At 41.5% G+C, this 17,848-nt stretch overlaps 1 protein-coding gene across 6 annotated transcripts in view; it reads right to left on the minus strand.

The window, feature by feature from the left end:
• The window catches only part of SLC25A13 (solute carrier family 25 member 13), a 184,798-nt gene that overhangs the window by 42,177 nt on the left and 124,773 nt on the right, over positions 1-17,848 (minus strand). For all 6 annotated transcript variants that reach the window (XM_019443388.2, XM_019443390.2, XM_053898411.1 and 3 more), the window contains 2 exons: positions 12,771-12,823; positions 11,030-11,110 (listed from right to left, as the gene is read on the minus strand). In XM_019443388.2, coding sequence (XP_019298933.2) covers positions 11,030-11,110; positions 12,771-12,823 — 134 coding nt within the window. The remainder of the gene's footprint in view (positions 1-11,029; positions 11,111-12,770; positions 12,824-17,848) is intronic.

Here is a 17,848-nt window from a genome sequence, read left to right on the forward strand (position 1 = left end):
AAATTGAAATCTCCCTACTCTTAATTTCTTAACTACATGGCACGGTGGAAAAAGGCTATGCTGTTTACATGTTTTACAAATATTAAGTTTCATATTTTCAACTTCATCGGGTTTTAATAGGCGTATGGAAGCCCGGCTAAGAAACCAAAGTGGAATCTGTTTGACTGACATTAAAAAGCAATGAAGTTACAGATCTGTCAAATATGTTCACATTTGGGCTCTGGCTGTGATACATGTCTATTTTGACTGCTACTACCAGAATCATTTAATGATTTACAGACCTTCAGTGTCTAAAGCATACAAAAGCTGTGGCCCAATCTTTCTTCGTATTTTCACATCATAACAAACCCCTCCCCTATTTATTAGACAACCAGAAGGATGGCCTGGGGTTTGAACTGTTTTGAGTCAAACCAGGCTCAGGCTCTGCCACAGATGGGAGAAAACAGAAAAGAGACATCAGGCTGGCTCAGGGTCTCTCACCAGTTGGACTTTCCCCTAATGAGATGACATTTCTGAGCCACCAAAGGGGAGCTCTTAGCTAGGGAGGCCATCCTGATGGGCCCTTAGTGCCATCCGATAGCTCTTTTATTTTTGCTCCAAGTCAAGCAGAAATCTGGAGAAAGGGCTCTTCCTAGAAGCAGACAGGCAGCAGAATTCCCATCCAACCCAGTCCCTTAGTCCCACCCCCAGAGGACTTTCTGGTCAAACTGTGATAGAGCTGCCTGATGGGCTTCTCAGAAACCTCCAAACTTAGATATTGCCATAGCTAACATTTTTTGCTACTTATTGACTCTTTTACTTTTTTTTAGAGTTGTTTCAGGCTTACAAAAAAATGGAGAGAGAGGTTCAGATTTCCCTTATACCCTCGCCACCCCCCCCACCCCACCACATGCATAGCCTCCCCATTATCAACTCCCCCTACCAGAGTGCTACATTTATAATTGATGAATCCACACTGACACATAATCATCCAAAGCCCATAGTTTACCTTAGGGTTCATTCTTGGTACATTCTGTATGTTTGGAAAAATGTATAATGACACAGATCCATCATGAAAGTATCACACGGAGTATTTTCACTGCCTTAAAAATCCTCTGTGCTCTGCCTATTCATTTCCCCCCTTCTCCTCCACCCCTAGCAACAATTGATCTTTTTACTGTCTCCACAGTTTTGGTCTTTTCCAGAATGTTCTATTCTGGATTCTATGTTGGAATCACATAGTATGTAGCCTTTCCAGATTGGCTTCTTTCACTTAGTAATATACACTTAAGGTTCTTCCAAGTTTTTTCATGGCTCAGTAACTAATTTCTATTTAGATTCAATAATATTCCTTTGTCTGGATGTACCACAGTTTATTTATCCCTTCACCTACTGAAGGACATCTTGGTTTCTTCCAAGTGTTGGCAGCTATGAATAAAGCTGCTATAAGCATCTTTGTGCAGGTTTTTGTTGAAAATATGTTTTCTTCTTCTTTGGGTAAATACCAAGGAGTGCAATTGCTGGATCTACAGTAAGTTCAGTTTTGTAAGAAATCTCCAAACTATGTTCTGAAGTGGCTGTACCATTTGGCATTACTACCAGCAATAAATAAGAATTCCTCTTGCTCCACAGCATTTGATATTGTCAGTGTTCCAGATTTCAGCCATTCTAATAGATGGGTAGTGGAATCTCATTGTTAGTCTCTTTTGTTTTTAAAGCCACTCTTTTGTATGACTCCTTCATGATTCTGACATGATAATTTCACATGTTAACCATTCAATAAAATCTTTTCTACTAACATAAGTAATAATACATAAACTCTATCAAATGCCCCAAGTGTTTTATATTCATCCTGTTCCTGAGGTTCTGTATAAAGATGGGGGTTGGAATGAAGCCAAATAAACAGAAGTTGAAGTTTTTTAAAGGTTGGTTCCCTTACCAAGTTATCATGGAAAACATTTCTTAGGAAACATCCTAGATATTTACATATGTAGGCGTGTTACTGCTATTCCCTAAAGTCCATCAATTCCTTCATACTCTGATTCCTATAGTTACTGCTCCTTCAATGACTGTTCCTATCTACGTTAATAGCAACTCAGTATATCAAATAACTGCCTTATGTTTACTGCCCTCTCAAGACCTTCTAGTCAAGCATTTATTCATTCAGTAAGTATTTTAAAGCCTCTCCCATATATCAGACACAATGCTAGGGGCAGGTATAATAGTTTGATGTAGGCCCTGTCCTCAGCATTTATGGATGTCTTATTTCAGGCAACATTTACCCATGATCCCCAGAATGCAATTAGCTGACAGCACAAGGCCATAAAGGAAGAGCTCCTTAAGTGGCAAAGCCAGACCATACATGACAAACATAACAGGTCATACATAATACCTGATACAGTCTCTAAGCCTTGGAGTCAACACAGTGGAAGGAGAGGGATAAAGCATATGCACAAATTAAGACAATTTACAATATCAGAATTGAATTATGGCCAGTTTCTTTTGCTTTGTTTTCTACCTTAGCTTTAATATGGCTATTTTTTCATAATTAAAAGGCACAATATATGTTGATATATAGAAAATGTTTATGATATGATCTTGATTAAAATATGTGTTTGGTACAATTTTAAGTTTGTAAATATATGGAAATGAATGAAAAGCAATGTAGATAATGTAAAGCTTATGAAAACAAAAATAATTTAGTTCACTTCAATCTTGTTGAAAGTCATCTATTAAAATAGAAATTGCCATTGATGAATGAAGGAGGGAGGGAGGAAGGAAAGAAAACTTACAATATGGGCATACATTTTGGGGTATGCCAAAAAACCTCCCAGAGAACATTCCAAACAATAACAAAAACGAACTGACTAACCAAAATCTGAAAACGAACTAACTAACCATTAGATTTTCATTAAACTATAAGTGAACTATAAAGATGCAACCAGTGGGGCACCTGGATGGCTCAGTCAGTTAAGTGTCTGACTCCTAATTTCAGCTCAGGTCATGATCTCACAGTTCATGAGTTTGAACACCACGTTGGGCTCTACACTGACAGTGTGTAGCCTGCTTCAGATTCTCTCTCTCCCCCTCCCCTGCTCAAGCTCTCTCAAAATAAATAAACTAAAAATAAACAAATAAATAGGCAAGTATTAAAAAAATAATAACCTTATTTCCACAGCCTCAATATAAATCATAATAAATCTTGGTTACTTGACATGTCACACAGGAGCAACCTCACAGAAGTTGAACTTAATGACTGAGCCTTACATCATTCTGTATTTATAAGTAGGAGATGTGCAAAGACCCATCACACATAAAAAGTCTGCCTTAAGAAAACTACATTGTGAGACCACATCTTCACATAAAACCCTGAGAAGAGAAAGATCACAGAAGTAGGACTTAAATCCACTTCAGGATATCCGACTCATAAGCTGATTATCAGAGCTATGTGTTCACTCCATGAGGAACTTTTCTCCTTGGTCTGATATGATTTGGTCTAAAACCTCAAGGGATTTCAAACTCAGTCATAAAGAATATGCCTTTGGGTATACTTTATGACAAAAGTACATACACTATTATTCAAAGGATCCATACAGAATTCAAGCTAAAACCAAAATAAAAGTACAAGAAGTGTTTGAATGCATTTAAAGATGGTTGAAACAAATGATTTTGTTTAGCAAAGTTATTAATATTTGAGTGGGGTCATGACTCAAGGCTGATCTAGAGCCTGACACACGAAGCTGATGCTTGCCAATCAAATTCCCCCTCTAATAATTAAATGAAAAACAAAACGAAACAAAATTGAGCTACTTGCACTAATTAGCTGGGGCTGAGGATGAAAAGAAGCTGAAAGTCATTTGTTAGGGAGAGAGGCAAGATGGCCAGCAAGGACATGAAGAGAATTCTTGAAGTCAACACCATCAGGAACAAAATAAAACATAATAAACAAAATAAACAGCTATGCAGAAAAGGGAAAAAAGGGGGAGGGGCGCCTAGGTGACTTGGTTGGTTGGGTGTCCAACTCTTGGTTTTGGCTCAAGTCATGATCCCAGGATCGTGGGATCGAGTCCTGTGTCGGGCTTTGTGCTGAGCCTGGAGCCTGCCTGGGATTCTCTCTCTCCCTCCGTCCACTCCTCACCACTCTCCTCGACTCACGCGCTCTCTCTCTAAAAATAAAAAAGGTTATGTGGAACATTGATGATGACAAATGCTGGCAAGGATGTGGAGCAACAGGAACTCTCATTTGTTGCTGGTGGAAATGCAAAATAGTACAGCCATATGGAAGACAGTTTGGAGAATTTCTTATACAACGAAACATACTTTTTCGTTTGTTTATAAAACTAAACATACTCTTAATGTAAGATCCTACAACTGTACTCCATATTTACTCAAAGGAGTTGAAAACTTACATTTTCAACAAAAACCTGCACCAGGATGTTTACAGCAGTTTTATTTATAACTGCTGAGACTTGGAAGAAACTAAGATGTTCTTCAGTAGGAGAATTAATAAACTGCTGGTACATCTGGCAAAGGAATATTACTGAGTATAAACAGAAATGAGCCATCAAGCCATGAAAGACATGGATAAACCTCAAATGCATATCACTAGTAAAGAAGATAATCTGGAAAGGCTACAAATTACATGATTCCAACTACAGGACATTCTGGAAAAGGGAAAACTATGAAGACAGTAAAAAAGATCAATGGTTGCTAGGGGTGGAAGCAAAGGGGAGAGATAGGCAGAGCACAGAGGATTTTAGGGCAGGAAAAATACTCTGTGTGATTATTAACATGATACATGTATTTCATTATATATTTGTCCAAGCCCATTGAACATATAACACCACAAATGAACCCTAAGGTAAAGTATGGATTTTGAATGGTAATGATGTGTCAATGTAGGTTCATCAATTGTAACAAACATACCACTCTGGTGAGGGATGTTGATAGTGGTGACTTTATGCATGTGTAGGGGTAGGAGGTATTTGGGAAATCTCTATATTTTTCTCCCAATTCTGTGAACATAAAACTGCTTTGAAAAAAACAGTCTTTAAAGAAATGTGCAGAGAGATGCAAAGTCACTGTGAGAAAAACCAAGATGGCCAACAGGAGAAAATGCAGGAAGCAGCCAGTTCCCGGGGCTGCCTCAATTCTCAAGAGCCTTTAATGTCATGTACACCCTCAAGGTAAACCTTCACTCAGCTATTGCTACTTTAGTGAGTTTCTGCCCCTGCAATCAAGAGCAATCTGGAGCAGGAATGGGTTCTAGAATCAGCAACAGATCCTCAGAGAAGGCGTGCGATTAACTATAAAATCGTCATCAAGTAGGGGACAATGAGGATGTTCTCGTCCTACAATACTGCCTATTGAACCCTCCAAAGATAGTTTAAAGATTCTTTACCGTTACTCTCATTGAAAGATAGAATCTGATTTCTCTCTTCTTGAACCTTGGTGTAAGTGGTTTGTTTGACAGAAGAGAGCAGAGGTGACATTCAAAATCAGATGGTCCTAAGAAGTCTTGCAGCTTCTGCCCAGGATTCTTAGCATGCCTACTTTGGGGAAGCATTTGCTTAGAATCAAGCTGTCAAGGTTTGAAAAGCCAAAGCTACCCAGAGAAGCCACACGAGGGGCTCTGGACAACAGCCTCGCTGGCATCATTACCAGCCACAAGTGGGAGCCATCTTGGACATCCATCCCTGTCAAGCCTTCAGATGACTGCAGCCCCAGCTGCTATCTGCCTATAATCACATGGAGATCACAAATGAGAAGCACCCAGCTGAACCCAGTCAACCCACACAAATGTGCGACAATAAAATAAGTTTCAGGGGGGCGCCTAGGTGGCTCAGTTGGTTAAGCGGCCGACTTCGGCTCAGGTCATGATCTCGCGGTCTGTGAGTTCGAGCCCCACGTCTGGCTCTGTGCTGACAGCTCAGAGCCTGGAGCCTGTTTCAGATTCTGTGTCTCCCTCTCTCCGACCCTCCCCTGTTCATGCTCTGTCTCTCCCTGTCTCAAAAATAAATAAAACGTTAAAAACATAAATAAATAAATAAATAAATAAATACATAAATAAATAAAGTTTCAGGATGACCTGTTATACAGCAATAGATAACCAGAACGCCTGTCCTCCTCAAGAACACTAATATGATTCCCACTAGGAAGGAGGCAAGAAGTGAGGGCAGTAAGGCAGACAGGGAGCATGTGCGCTGGCAGTGGGGAGGGTTATCATTTTAAACCTACTTAGTGTTCGGCAGCAGTTTAAATGGTGAGACTGAAGAAAGGACTTTAGGGAAGAAACTCCAAGTTACAAAAAATTGGTTAAATAAATACACTGTTCCAATCATAGCTGTATAAAATCATGTAAATCCACACATCTGTAACAGGCATACTCACTGTATGCCACATGACAACATTTGAATAGAATATTCCCATTTACAATATATTCTTTTCTTGCGAGCAAAGCATAGGAGTTGCGCTAGTGGGAAAAATGCAACAGCATCAACCTAAGAATCATGAGTTGCTCCTGTAGCACGGAGTCAGAATGAAGCCTCCAAAAGCAAATATTTATGCTGCTCAAGTTTACACTTATAAAAAGTATAAAGACATGCATGGAAATGAAAATCACCAATTTCAGGATAGGGTTATCTCTTGGGAGACGGAAGAGGGAAAACCTATTGTGTCAGATACGGGAGGGCCTCCAGTTGCATGTGTTACATTTGACATCTTATGTTAAGTGGTAGGCACATCGGTGTGCCTTGTATCGTTTTTTTTTTTTTTTTTAATTTTTTTTTAATGTTTATTTATTTTTGAGAGAGAGAGAGAGAGAGAGACAGAGCATGAGCGGGGGAGGAGCAGAGAGAGAGGGAGACACAGATTCCAAAACAGGCTCCAGGCTCCGAGCTGTCAGCACAGAGCGCGACGCGGGGCTCGAACTCACAAACTGTGAGCTCATGACCTGAGCCGAAGCCAGACGCTCAACTGACTGAGCCACCCAGGCGCCCCTCTTTTTGTTTTTTAAACAGTGAGGATTAACTGAGGCTGAATGTCATGTAAAAAAGATGAATGATAAAAACTTGCCTCAAAAAATGGTCTCTGATACACTGCTATACAGGCATAAAAATAAGCATACAGGAATCACCGGTAACAATGGGAATACAGGCAACAACGTCAGGGTCATATTGTAGGAGACTGCAATTAAGATTGCTCTTCATGCCATGTTTTCATCAGTGGTCATAATCTCACCAATCCCTTTCAAAACCAGTGATGTGAGCACATCAATTCTGTCACTTGAAATGAATATAAACTTCCATAAGCATTGGATATATTACACACACACACATACATACCAATCAGCATCTGTGTGTTTATGTGTATGGATCTCAACAGGAAGAGACTACTGTGGACCCATCGTCAAAGCACCATTGTTCAAAAAGCATGTTTACTTGTCTCCTTAAAAATTGTTACAGAATGCTATTATTTTCTATTGGTATGCAAGTAAGTTTTACTGACTATGAGCTTTAAAAGAGAGAGGTTCATCCTTTGACATTTTTTTTTCCTGGTGAATATTATTTCATTTCTTTTTATTTCAATGGAGATTTATTTTCCTGCCAAATAAGTTAATCATCACTTTTATATTGTCCTTGAAAACAGTAATGGCACCACTTGCATTTCCTTATCTGAAGACTTGTTAAGATCGAAGGATCAAGAATTGAAGATCCCAGACCTCTCAGGATTTCAATCCTCTTATTTCACTGGATGCAGAGAAGACAGTCAACACACAATTATTATGTTAAGGACGGATGCTTCCAGACAGATGGCATTACCTGTGTTATTTCTAAGCAGCAACACAGTAATAACAACAACGTGGTGAGGGATAGTATGTTTCCAAAGTCACTGGGAATCTACTTGGAAATGGGTAGTGACAGACCCCTTTCCCTTTGCCAAATTTACTGTGAGCCCCACCATCACTTACAGTGACCCCCAATCATGTCCCCCTACAGGGGCTGAGCTCCTGACCCGAGAAGGGGAAAGATGGAAAGAAACAGAAGGTATATACTTGTGCAGGGATGCCTGAGGATCTGGGTCTCTATCAAAACTCCTACAACTACCAGCCTGTAGAAAACCAAGGTATGGAGGGGCGCCTGGGTGGCGCAGTCGGTTAAGCGTCCGACTTCAGCCAGGTCACGATCTCGCGGTCCGTGAGTTCGAGCCCCGCGTCAGGCTCTGGGCTGATGGCTCGGAGCCTGGAGCCTGTTTCCGATTCTGTGTCTCCCTCTCTCTCTGCCCCTCCCCCGTTCATGCTCTGTCTCTCTCTGTCCCAAAAATAAAAAAATAAAAAAATAAAAAAAAAAAAAAAATGTTAAAGAAAACCAAGGTATGGAGAAAACAGAAACCACAAAGAACTTTTCAGACTCAGAGTTTGCAAACCCCAGGCTCAGCATTTCGTTTTGTCTTGAACTGTGCTGAACATACCACTACTGTTAAGTGTGAATCTACAGAAATGCTCAGAAAACTGAAATCAAATTTTAACTGAAATCTAATCTCAGTGCAAACAATGACATTAAAAATTGAGTCAGATTTAACCCTTTTATCCACATCAGTGACACCGAAGATTTATCTCTTCAGTTAGAGATTCTACTATTTCAAAAATAAATTAATAAAGGGTATTAATTTTATTCCCTTTTTCTTCCAAAAACTTCCTCCAAATTTACTATCATTGTGGTTGTTTTTCTGAAACAATATAATAAAACAGACTATTAGCTTTGCTAAGTGCTATGAAGGTAACGAGACAAAGGCCTCCTGACGGATTTTCCCTGTTTTTGCAGAAAACAGACAATAAAACAGAAAAGGCTTTCTTCAAAGAAATGAGCAGCTTCAGTTACAAGTGAAAAGTCAGCCATGTGTACTAATTCTCAGTAATAACGAAGCAAGGGGAGCTCCCCGGGGACTCAGAAGTCACTGCCTGGCATGCTCGGGTGAACTAAGAAGGGGGACTGGCCACGTGACCCAAGCTTTCAAAGCCCTTTGTATTCCCAGGCGGAGAGACGAGGCTTTGGAGCTCACAGGACTCTCTAAGGTGTGTGTCTGGCTCCAAGGATGGGAAAATGCTGTCGCAGCTGGCAAGGGAAGGTGCAGCTGCTTTAAAAACACACTGAAGATGGGATCATCCGTCCCACTGTTCAGAGATCTGAAGGGTCTGGATTGTTTGCTACCTACAGGATTGCTCACTCGAAAAATAAACTCTCTCATCTTAAAGCAGCGTTGGTGGCGGGAGCAACACAGGAGACTTGAAACATCGAGGACCCTGCTGTCTACCAGCCTTTGAGATGAAGGACGGCAGACCTCCTTTCACAGATAGTTTAAGTAGCTGCAAAGCCCAAGTGGCTCCAGTTTTAAGCCCGTGTTTAGATCAGGTTTGAAGAAGGGCTACGCCTCTTTACAATGACGAGGCATCCACTTCTGATGCCAATCTGTGCTTTGGGTTTAAAACGGGCGACCACAGACAAGAGAACAAGACCACCTACGGCAGACAGGACGCGCCACAACCCATCTCCCCGGCACCCAGGCCCGGGTGCAGGCAAAATGTTTTCATTAAAAAGAAAATAAACCTCCAGATTATTGCCAAAATCTCGAGGAGTTTCACATAATTAATTTCACATTTTAAATTCTTACAGAGATGTACAATCATGTCTTTTCAAGCAGGTTTAAAACCTGACTTTTTCAGAAAAGCAAACCCATGTGACTTACAGAAACACCCTGTTAGCTCAAGTCCCGTGTGCCAGCCTGGAGGCCAGGCCAGACAGACTGTGGCCATGCCACTTTGCAATGAGAAAATCTAGTTACTCAAATGAACACTATGGTTGTTTCAAATGAAGACTGCTTACCAGGAAGAGTAGCTGTTACACCTTCTAATAATATTCTTTTTGATTATTATTGTGTGCTCTTTTTATTTAGGACATTAAAGCCTCCCTTTTTCCATCCTGAATGCTCCTAAAGTTACAGGACAAGGGGATCCTACTTGGCCGTCTATGACAGGTCAGTGATCAAACAGAAAGAGAGTCAGGCACTAGCCAAATTCCACCTAATTCTTAAGAACTACCAGGACTAGGACTTCTTAGTTCCTGCTGCATTCAAGGAACCCCCATTCAATGTGAGGACAATAAGCCCTTTCCAAACAAAGGTTCAATATTCTCAGGTGTTTGCCCTTTAGATGCCATTGCCATCTAAACGCAATGATTTTCAAGAAAAGATTATTTTGTGAGTACCACTCCCTGCAGAGAACAAGCTAATTAAAAAAAGTAAGTGACCTCATCTTTCTCACAAGAAACATAGGTTTAGATGGAAAATATACCGATATTGTATTGCCCTAGTGATCAAAGTCTGTTTACTTAACCAACCTTATCTTTAAATAGTGCCAGTCTTTGTAGAAGAGTTTAATTTACTTAAAGTATTTGCATTCACATGAACAAACCTGTACATGAGATAAAACAAGACATCATGTTTTGCAGAGCTTAAGAACAAGATGCAGGTTGTTCATTCATATAAAGAAATACTCATTCCAAGCAGTTTGGACAATGCGGAACAGTCAGCCAGTTTTTTTCCAGTGTCCTTTTTCCAGAAGCACAGAGAAGCTTGAGGAGTCGCTGGTATTGTAAGGTAAAGCAAAGCACAGAGCTATGGCTGCTGACTCCAAACGACAAATTTAAGTGCCTGACCCAGCAGAGGGTGCCATGAGGAAAGAACGTGCTACAAATTAACTTCAGAAAAAGGTTAGCAAAGATTTTTTTAAAGGCCAAACACTTCTGCCACAAATGACCTCTACTGCAGAACCAACCAAAAGCAATGATGGATTTAACAGGCATGACTTAACAGGCAATAAGATCAGGAACGTTTACCCTTCCATCTCAGGAATGGTTGTCCGTGCCCTAGAAGGCTCTGCCCTTGCACAGGATCTGTGGTTGAACAGAAGCCTTAGTCCATGTTAGGTTACCATGGTGGGGATATACATGTGCAATAATCTTTTCAAACACAGAGTTCTGTAAAAGGTACTTACACAGCCTCCAGCAAGGATTTCTGCTGCAAGTGGGACCGAACCATCTTTGTGCATAAATTTATCCCTCACAAAATCATTCACCTTAAAGAAAAATATTTATGGAAGATGATGAAAAACATAAAGAAAGGCATTAAACACACATAAATATACAACTGTAAGTATGTTCTTTTTCTAAGTATACTGAAGTAATCATAAACTGAGTAAATTAAGAATTGTAAGAGTTTGAGAAGTACCCTCAACTACATATGTAGTTTGTCTTCTGTCTATCTATCTATGTATCTTCCAGATGTTTCAGGGAGAAAGAAACTGAAAGAGAGATGGCCAGGGGCACCTGGCTGGCTCAGTCGGTGGAGCACGTGACTCCTGATCTCAGCGTTGTGAGTTCCACCCCCACATTGGGGTGGAAATTACTCTTTAAGTAAGAGATTACTTAAAAATAAAATGTTAAGAAAAGAAAAGAAAAAAGGGAAGGGAAGGGAAGGGAAGGGGAAGGAGAAGGAGAAGGAGAAGGAGAGGGAGAAGGAGAAGGAGAAGGAGAAGGAGAAGGAAAAGGAAAAGGAAAAGGAAAAGGAAAAGGAAAAGGAAAAGGAAAAGGAAAAAGGAAAAGGAAAAGGAAAAGGAAAAAGGAAAAGGAAAAAGAGATGGCTTATAAGCCTAAAATGTAAATATGTCTGGCAACCACAAGAGCATAAGAGAGACATACTGACATGAGGAACAAAATAAAACCATATGATTTAGAAGTTAAAAACTATTTCACAGAGTTTGATTAAAAATCACTTTCAAGTCTTCTAACAAAATTTAATCTAAAACAAAACTCATTACTGAGACAAAGTTGAATAAGCAGAATTTTCAGCTTAATAGAAATTCAGTATCTAGGGATTCTCAACATCAGTAACATTAATTAATTAAGTATCATCTACTCAAATTGGTATGTACTACAAGCAATTTTAAAAATCAATCATGGTTTTGGAAGCTACAAGCCAGAGAAGATTAGGTGTCCCAAGGTCACGCAGTAACACAGTAAAAAAATCTCAGCACCATGGCTACAGAGCCCAGTCTAAAAGTAGAGTTGAACTTCCTGGGGCTTTATGACCTTCGTGATAGAAAGGCAGGATCCACCCATTCCACAAACTTCCTGAAAATCGCCCGTCTGTTACACGAGAGCCTGGCAGTGGATAAAGGATCAACTTCAACTAGAACTCAGACTCCTGAACATGTGGCCCAGCAGATGCTCAGAGAATATACCCAAAATATGAATTCTATAAACAGCACATGTAATTGAACTTCAGAGTCAGAAAAATCTGGTTTCGAATTCTAATCTTCCCACTCATGAATTGTGTGAACACAGGTAAACACTTAAACCCCGTGGACCACACTTTCCTTATCTAACCTCTGGGTCACACTTTGCTTGAGATTAAACACTAGCAGATCATATGTGTTGTGCCTCATATGGTCGGTCTCGAGGCAAAGTTAGCGGCAAGTGCTGCCCCCTCTGCCGCTGTGGCGGTGGCGGTAGTGGTGGTAGCAGCCGCCGTAAGTTTTGTTCAAATACAACATCACATGTGTGGATGTTCGGTGTTCAGTGGAGGACAGCGAGAAGCTGGGTGTCACGAGGGCCTCGGTTGAGATTAGCCAGCGCCTCTGAGGAAACACAAACCCACTATTTCCCATGAGACTATCTGCTGGACTCCTGCGTGTATGCAAACTCCCTTCCTCAGAAGCATCAACTCAAAAGACTTACTGTAAGTTTTATGGCCTTCTCTGGGGCAACTCCCAATAACTGTGGCAACAGACCTAAAAAACAACAAAAAGTAGAAGTATGTTAAATAAATTACTGTTAACTAAACAAATCAACAGCTCTAAAGAGGGGATCGCCATCTAAAAACTGGGGCAATCTTTGCGGCGATTTTCTGCTATTCCTTTTAACGAGAATACTCGGAATAGTATGTGTAAGTACTAATGTGTCTCAGAGCCACATCAGGCCCAAGCAAATTCCCTCTCATATTCTGGGTCGTTTGCATGTTGAGTAAGTCAACAGTATTAGTGACACAGGAAATCTCATTATTCCGTAAGTTTGTTCTTTTCCCTTCTGCCTCTGAAGTAAGTGAAATAAGTGCACTGTAGTGAATAGATTATTTTTTCTAACACTCTTCTCATCCCTCCTACCCCCAAAGGCCCACAGTTTAGCCATTCATTCACTTAGCAACAAGCACAAAACAAGGTTCTTGCTCAGACCAGCCTCAGACGGAAGCAAGGGAGAGGCTTTTCCGAACACGTGACAACTAGGGAAAAATGCATTTCTGGAAGGGGAACAGATAAGGCAAAGAAAGCAGAGTAGGAACAAGCCTGGTGTGCTCAAAAATGAGGGTGAACCTTGGTGAGCCGCCTCGTACAAAGCAGGAGTGAGGCGTGACACAGGTCGGGGCCAGATGCTACCGCCACATGGTAGGCCAGGGTCCTGAGTTTGATAATATTCTAAGTTCAATGAAAAGTAATTACAAGCTTCAATCAGGAGAGTGATATGCTAATTCATATTTTTAAAAAGACCAATTCTTGCTGGTGGGTGGAAAAAAGACAGGACATACTAATGGGTGTGGGTGTGGGTGCATGCATGCGCGGGTGTGTGCACGTGCGTGTGTGGGTCAGGAGAGGAGACAGCAAAAGAAAAAGTGGGTTTGACATGAATACCTGGGTAGAGATGAAGGGGTGAGAAGTGAAGAGTTCAGTTTTAAACATGTAGGCTGAGTGGGAATTACGAATCAGAGCATAAGGGAGAGGTTATGGCCGCTTCCAGGAAAGGAACTTAGAGCAGGAGCGGACCTATATAGGTAAACTAAAAAATATTATTATTTTCATTTGTTCTTTCTAAGAAAATAAAATCAAAGGCATATGCCTTTTCTTGGAAACACGCAGCAAGCTATCCCTGAGGATCAGAATACATTGTTCCCGGTGTCATACTGCTGTCCTCGAGAGGGGCTTCATGATGCTAGCCTTTGTTTATCAAGGACAATTTTCTAATTCATCGACATAAAAGGGTTCACTTGCAAAGTCTTCTGAGATACCAGCCTGGCACACACTATTCTTCCTAAGCCCACAGACAAAAGTTGCTACTAGCACGAGGGCTGTGTGTATCCACCCTGCAGACATGTTTTATTGAGTAGCGCAGGGTTTCAAAGATAATTTGAGCTTATTGTAAAGACAGAGCAATCAATCGATTGATCCACCCATCCATCTGACAGCCCTGGACCTCTTTCCGACATCATGGTAATCTGCTCCAGCTGGGAAAGGCTCTACACTTTAGGGTCTGAGCATCAGTTCACCAAGGTCCCCCCCATCTCCAATGCCAACATGGCAATGAGGACAACTGACAGTTGTCATTCATCAAATGACAAATGACAGTTGTCATTTTCTTGCTCTGCTGATATCATTACAAGAAAGAGGTGTTTTTCTGTGCTTCTGGTTCTAGAAAAAGTACATATAAAACAGCCTTATCATTTACAAAAAATGTGAGAAAGCTCATTTCATTGTGGAACTGAGTGATGAGGATGATGCTAATGAGAATGTTGTTTAAAAGGAACTAACTTGGGGCGCCTGGGTGGCTCAGTCAGTTAAGCGTCCGACTTCAGCTCAGGTCACGATCTCACAGTCCGTACGTTCGAGCCCCGCGATGGGCTCTGGGCTGATGGCTCAGAGCCTGGAGCCTGCTTCTGATTCTGTGTCTCCCTCTCTCTCTGCCCCTCCCCTGTTCATGCTCTCTCTCTCTCTGTCTCAAAAATAAATAAACGTTAAAAAAAAAAAAATTAAAAAAAAAAAAGGAACTAACTTGAAAACAGTTCACAAATTGTTCATTGTGTGTCAGGCACTTTACTAACTCATTTAATCCTCATTATGAGTTTGCAAGGTCTTCTCTAGGCAGCCACTCTTTGAGCCTGCTGCACCCCAGGACCACAGCTGATTGGACGAGGGTAAGACACCTAAGATAGATGCAGCCACTGAGTTCAGCAACCTGGGCCCTGTGATCTGGTACCATAAGTGGAGCCAGCCAACTATCTATAGAAGCCAAAGTACGGAAAGAGCCTAAATGTCCATCAACTGATGAACGGATAAAAAAGATGTGGTTTATACATACATTGGAGTATCACTCAGCAATCCAAAAGAATGAAATCTTAACCATTTGCAACAACATGGAAGAAACTAGAGGGTATTATGCTAAGAAAAATAAATCAGTCAGAGAAAGACAAATACCATATGATTTCACTCATATGTGAAATTTAAGAAACACAACAGGTGAACATAGGGGGAAGGGAAGGAAAGGAAAAATAAGATAAAAACAGAGAGGGAGACAAACCATAACAGACTCTTAAATAACAGACCTTAAATACAATGAGGATTGCTTGAGGGGAATTGGGTGGGGGGATGGGCTGACTGGGTGATGGGCATTAAGGAAGGTACTTGTTGGGATGAGCACTGGGTGTTAAGTGTTGAATCATTAAATTCTATTCCTGGCGGGGGCGGGGAGAGAAGTAGAGCTAGCCAGTTAGGAATCTTCCCCCAGGAGCATAACCGAGTCCTCAGAGGTGAAGAGCCAGTTAGCACAGGGGCACAAACTGAGAAGACGCCCTGTGGAGTGGGGAACGTGGCATGATGAAGCCCTGCAGGTGCACGCCACAGTGAAGCCTTAAGAAAATAAGGACAAGAAAGGGAAGTGAGATGGCAGAGAGGAGACAATGGGAAGCAAATGCCAGAGAGAGAACACAGCCCACGAAAGGTGCGCAGATGAGAGGAGGAGCCTGGACGATTTTCTGGTCCCTCCGAGGCCAGCTTCTAGGGACATTCCCGCCCTGGGATCACTGCGAGAGCTCTGCCTTCCTTCTCTCTCAAGTAAACCCTTACCCGAGCTCTGCTCTCGCCAGTTTGAATAGGGCTTTGCTCTTTATAATCTAAATAACCCAGAGCAGCAAAGAAAACATGAACTATCGGGCAAAGCAAGTGCTCTTATTCAAAGGAGGCAGTGTTCTCTCCTTCTAAACTATATTCGCTTGTGAATCTTTTACTTATACCCTATGAGGTAATATGATGTGTCTAATAGGAGAAGAGAGGCTTTGTTATTACGTTATGAAAGTACAATGTTAATTTCTACAGGTAGAATATCAGGATGAGCTGCTGTAACTACATCTTAGCATTTACGATTCCCATGTCACTCTGTATTCAGGTCAGGGACCAAAATGTTTAGTTAAATATTTACTTTCTAGATGTATTTTTCTCATCATTAAATTGTAGACCAAAACCATGGATGAGTTGAAAGCACTGTGATTTAAATGATGATCTCTTGTCTGTAGAACTACCCTGTGACAGTCTTTTAAAATGATTAATAAAAAACAGCCCACAGAGCCAAATGACTACGGTGTTAGGTACAATCACTTCAGCCAGCATTTTCAGCTACTGAGATTTGTCTTTCTCACTACAAATTTAGTAATGCACCGTGAACAGCAAAAATAAAAACCAAACAAAAGAGAAAAAAACCTGTATTTAAGAATAAATATAGGGCAGCAAATATTTATTTGTTCAGCAAACATTTACCAAGTGCCTTTTGCATGCCTGGGACTGGAAGGAACTGGGATGGACATAGTAAATCTGTGCTGCCCCCAGGAGAGATTCTCAGTTTAAAAGAAAAGGGAACCCTAGGTGTCTCGGTGTGCCCAAAAGGAGATAAACCACCTTAAAAAAGAGCGGTGAGTGCCACAGCCCAGAGTATCAAAAGAACTATGTGAATGTGTTGGAGAACACCAGTTTCTTACAGGAGGGAGGATGGCGTCAAAGAGGAGGAGGTCCCTGACCTAGATCTTTAAGGACAGGCAGAGGTTTACCAGAGAAAAGAGATGTGGGTAGCATGCAGGGCAATGTGGCCAGGCAGAGGGAATTGTGAGTGAAAGGCCCCCAAATCTCAAGTTCGTGGCACATTCAGGGTTGGGACAAGATCAGTGAAGGCTGGTCAGAAATAGCAGCGGTAGGGATGATGACAACGGCCTGTATTGGGGGGCACTTACTACATTCCACACACTGCTCTATGGGCTTTTTGTGAATCAACACATTTAATCCACTCGAGTCAAAAGAGTAACAGTGCAAAGTTATGTTTATCCCATCAACAGACACTGAAGCTGACTGCAAGGAGCCTGCCCGAGGTCGCTCATCTGTTACATGGGGGAACAGGTTGAACCCAGGCGGTCTGATTGTAGGGGGTGACCCTACCTGGTGCCCTGTACCACAACTTCTCTCCCATGTCACGAGAAGAAGAGTGCACCAAATTCTGTAGATACCTGGGGTGGCTTTTAAAGTAGAGAGTAAAGTTTAAAAAGTAAAAAGTTCTAGAGGCGGGCGAAAGAGAGATGATCAAGGCAGAGAGCTAAGACTTGGAGAGTAATTAAGAGGTTAAGGTAATAGAATTAGAAGCCCTGAGTTTCACCAAATGAATAACTTCAACTCAGTAAGAATAAAAGCAAAGTACAGATCCATGCCTAAGACTTGGGCCAGATGTTGGCACATGGGGAGTCCTGGGTAAGTACCATTCATGTGGCAACTGGCCTGGCTAAATGAGAAAACAAAGGTGGCTGTGGACGGCAATCTGACGGCAATCTGAGTGGCACTACAGATGTGGGCCTTGACACCATCAGCCCTGGGTAAATGCCCTTCGCAAGTGGTCATGATCCGTGGGACAATGGCAAGTCACAGAGTTGGGAATTTCAATAACCCTCTTGGTTCCTTGACTTGGTGGTGGGGGGGGGGGGGGGGGGCAGGAGAACGTGGCTCAGTAACGCCCAA

Source organism: Panthera pardus, unplaced genomic scaffold (genome assembly GCF_024362965.1).
Source record: "Panthera pardus isolate Hobbes unplaced genomic scaffold, ASM2436296v1 HiC_scaffold_8, whole genome shotgun sequence".
Lineage (NCBI taxonomy): Eukaryota > Metazoa > Chordata > Mammalia > Carnivora > Felidae > Panthera > Panthera pardus.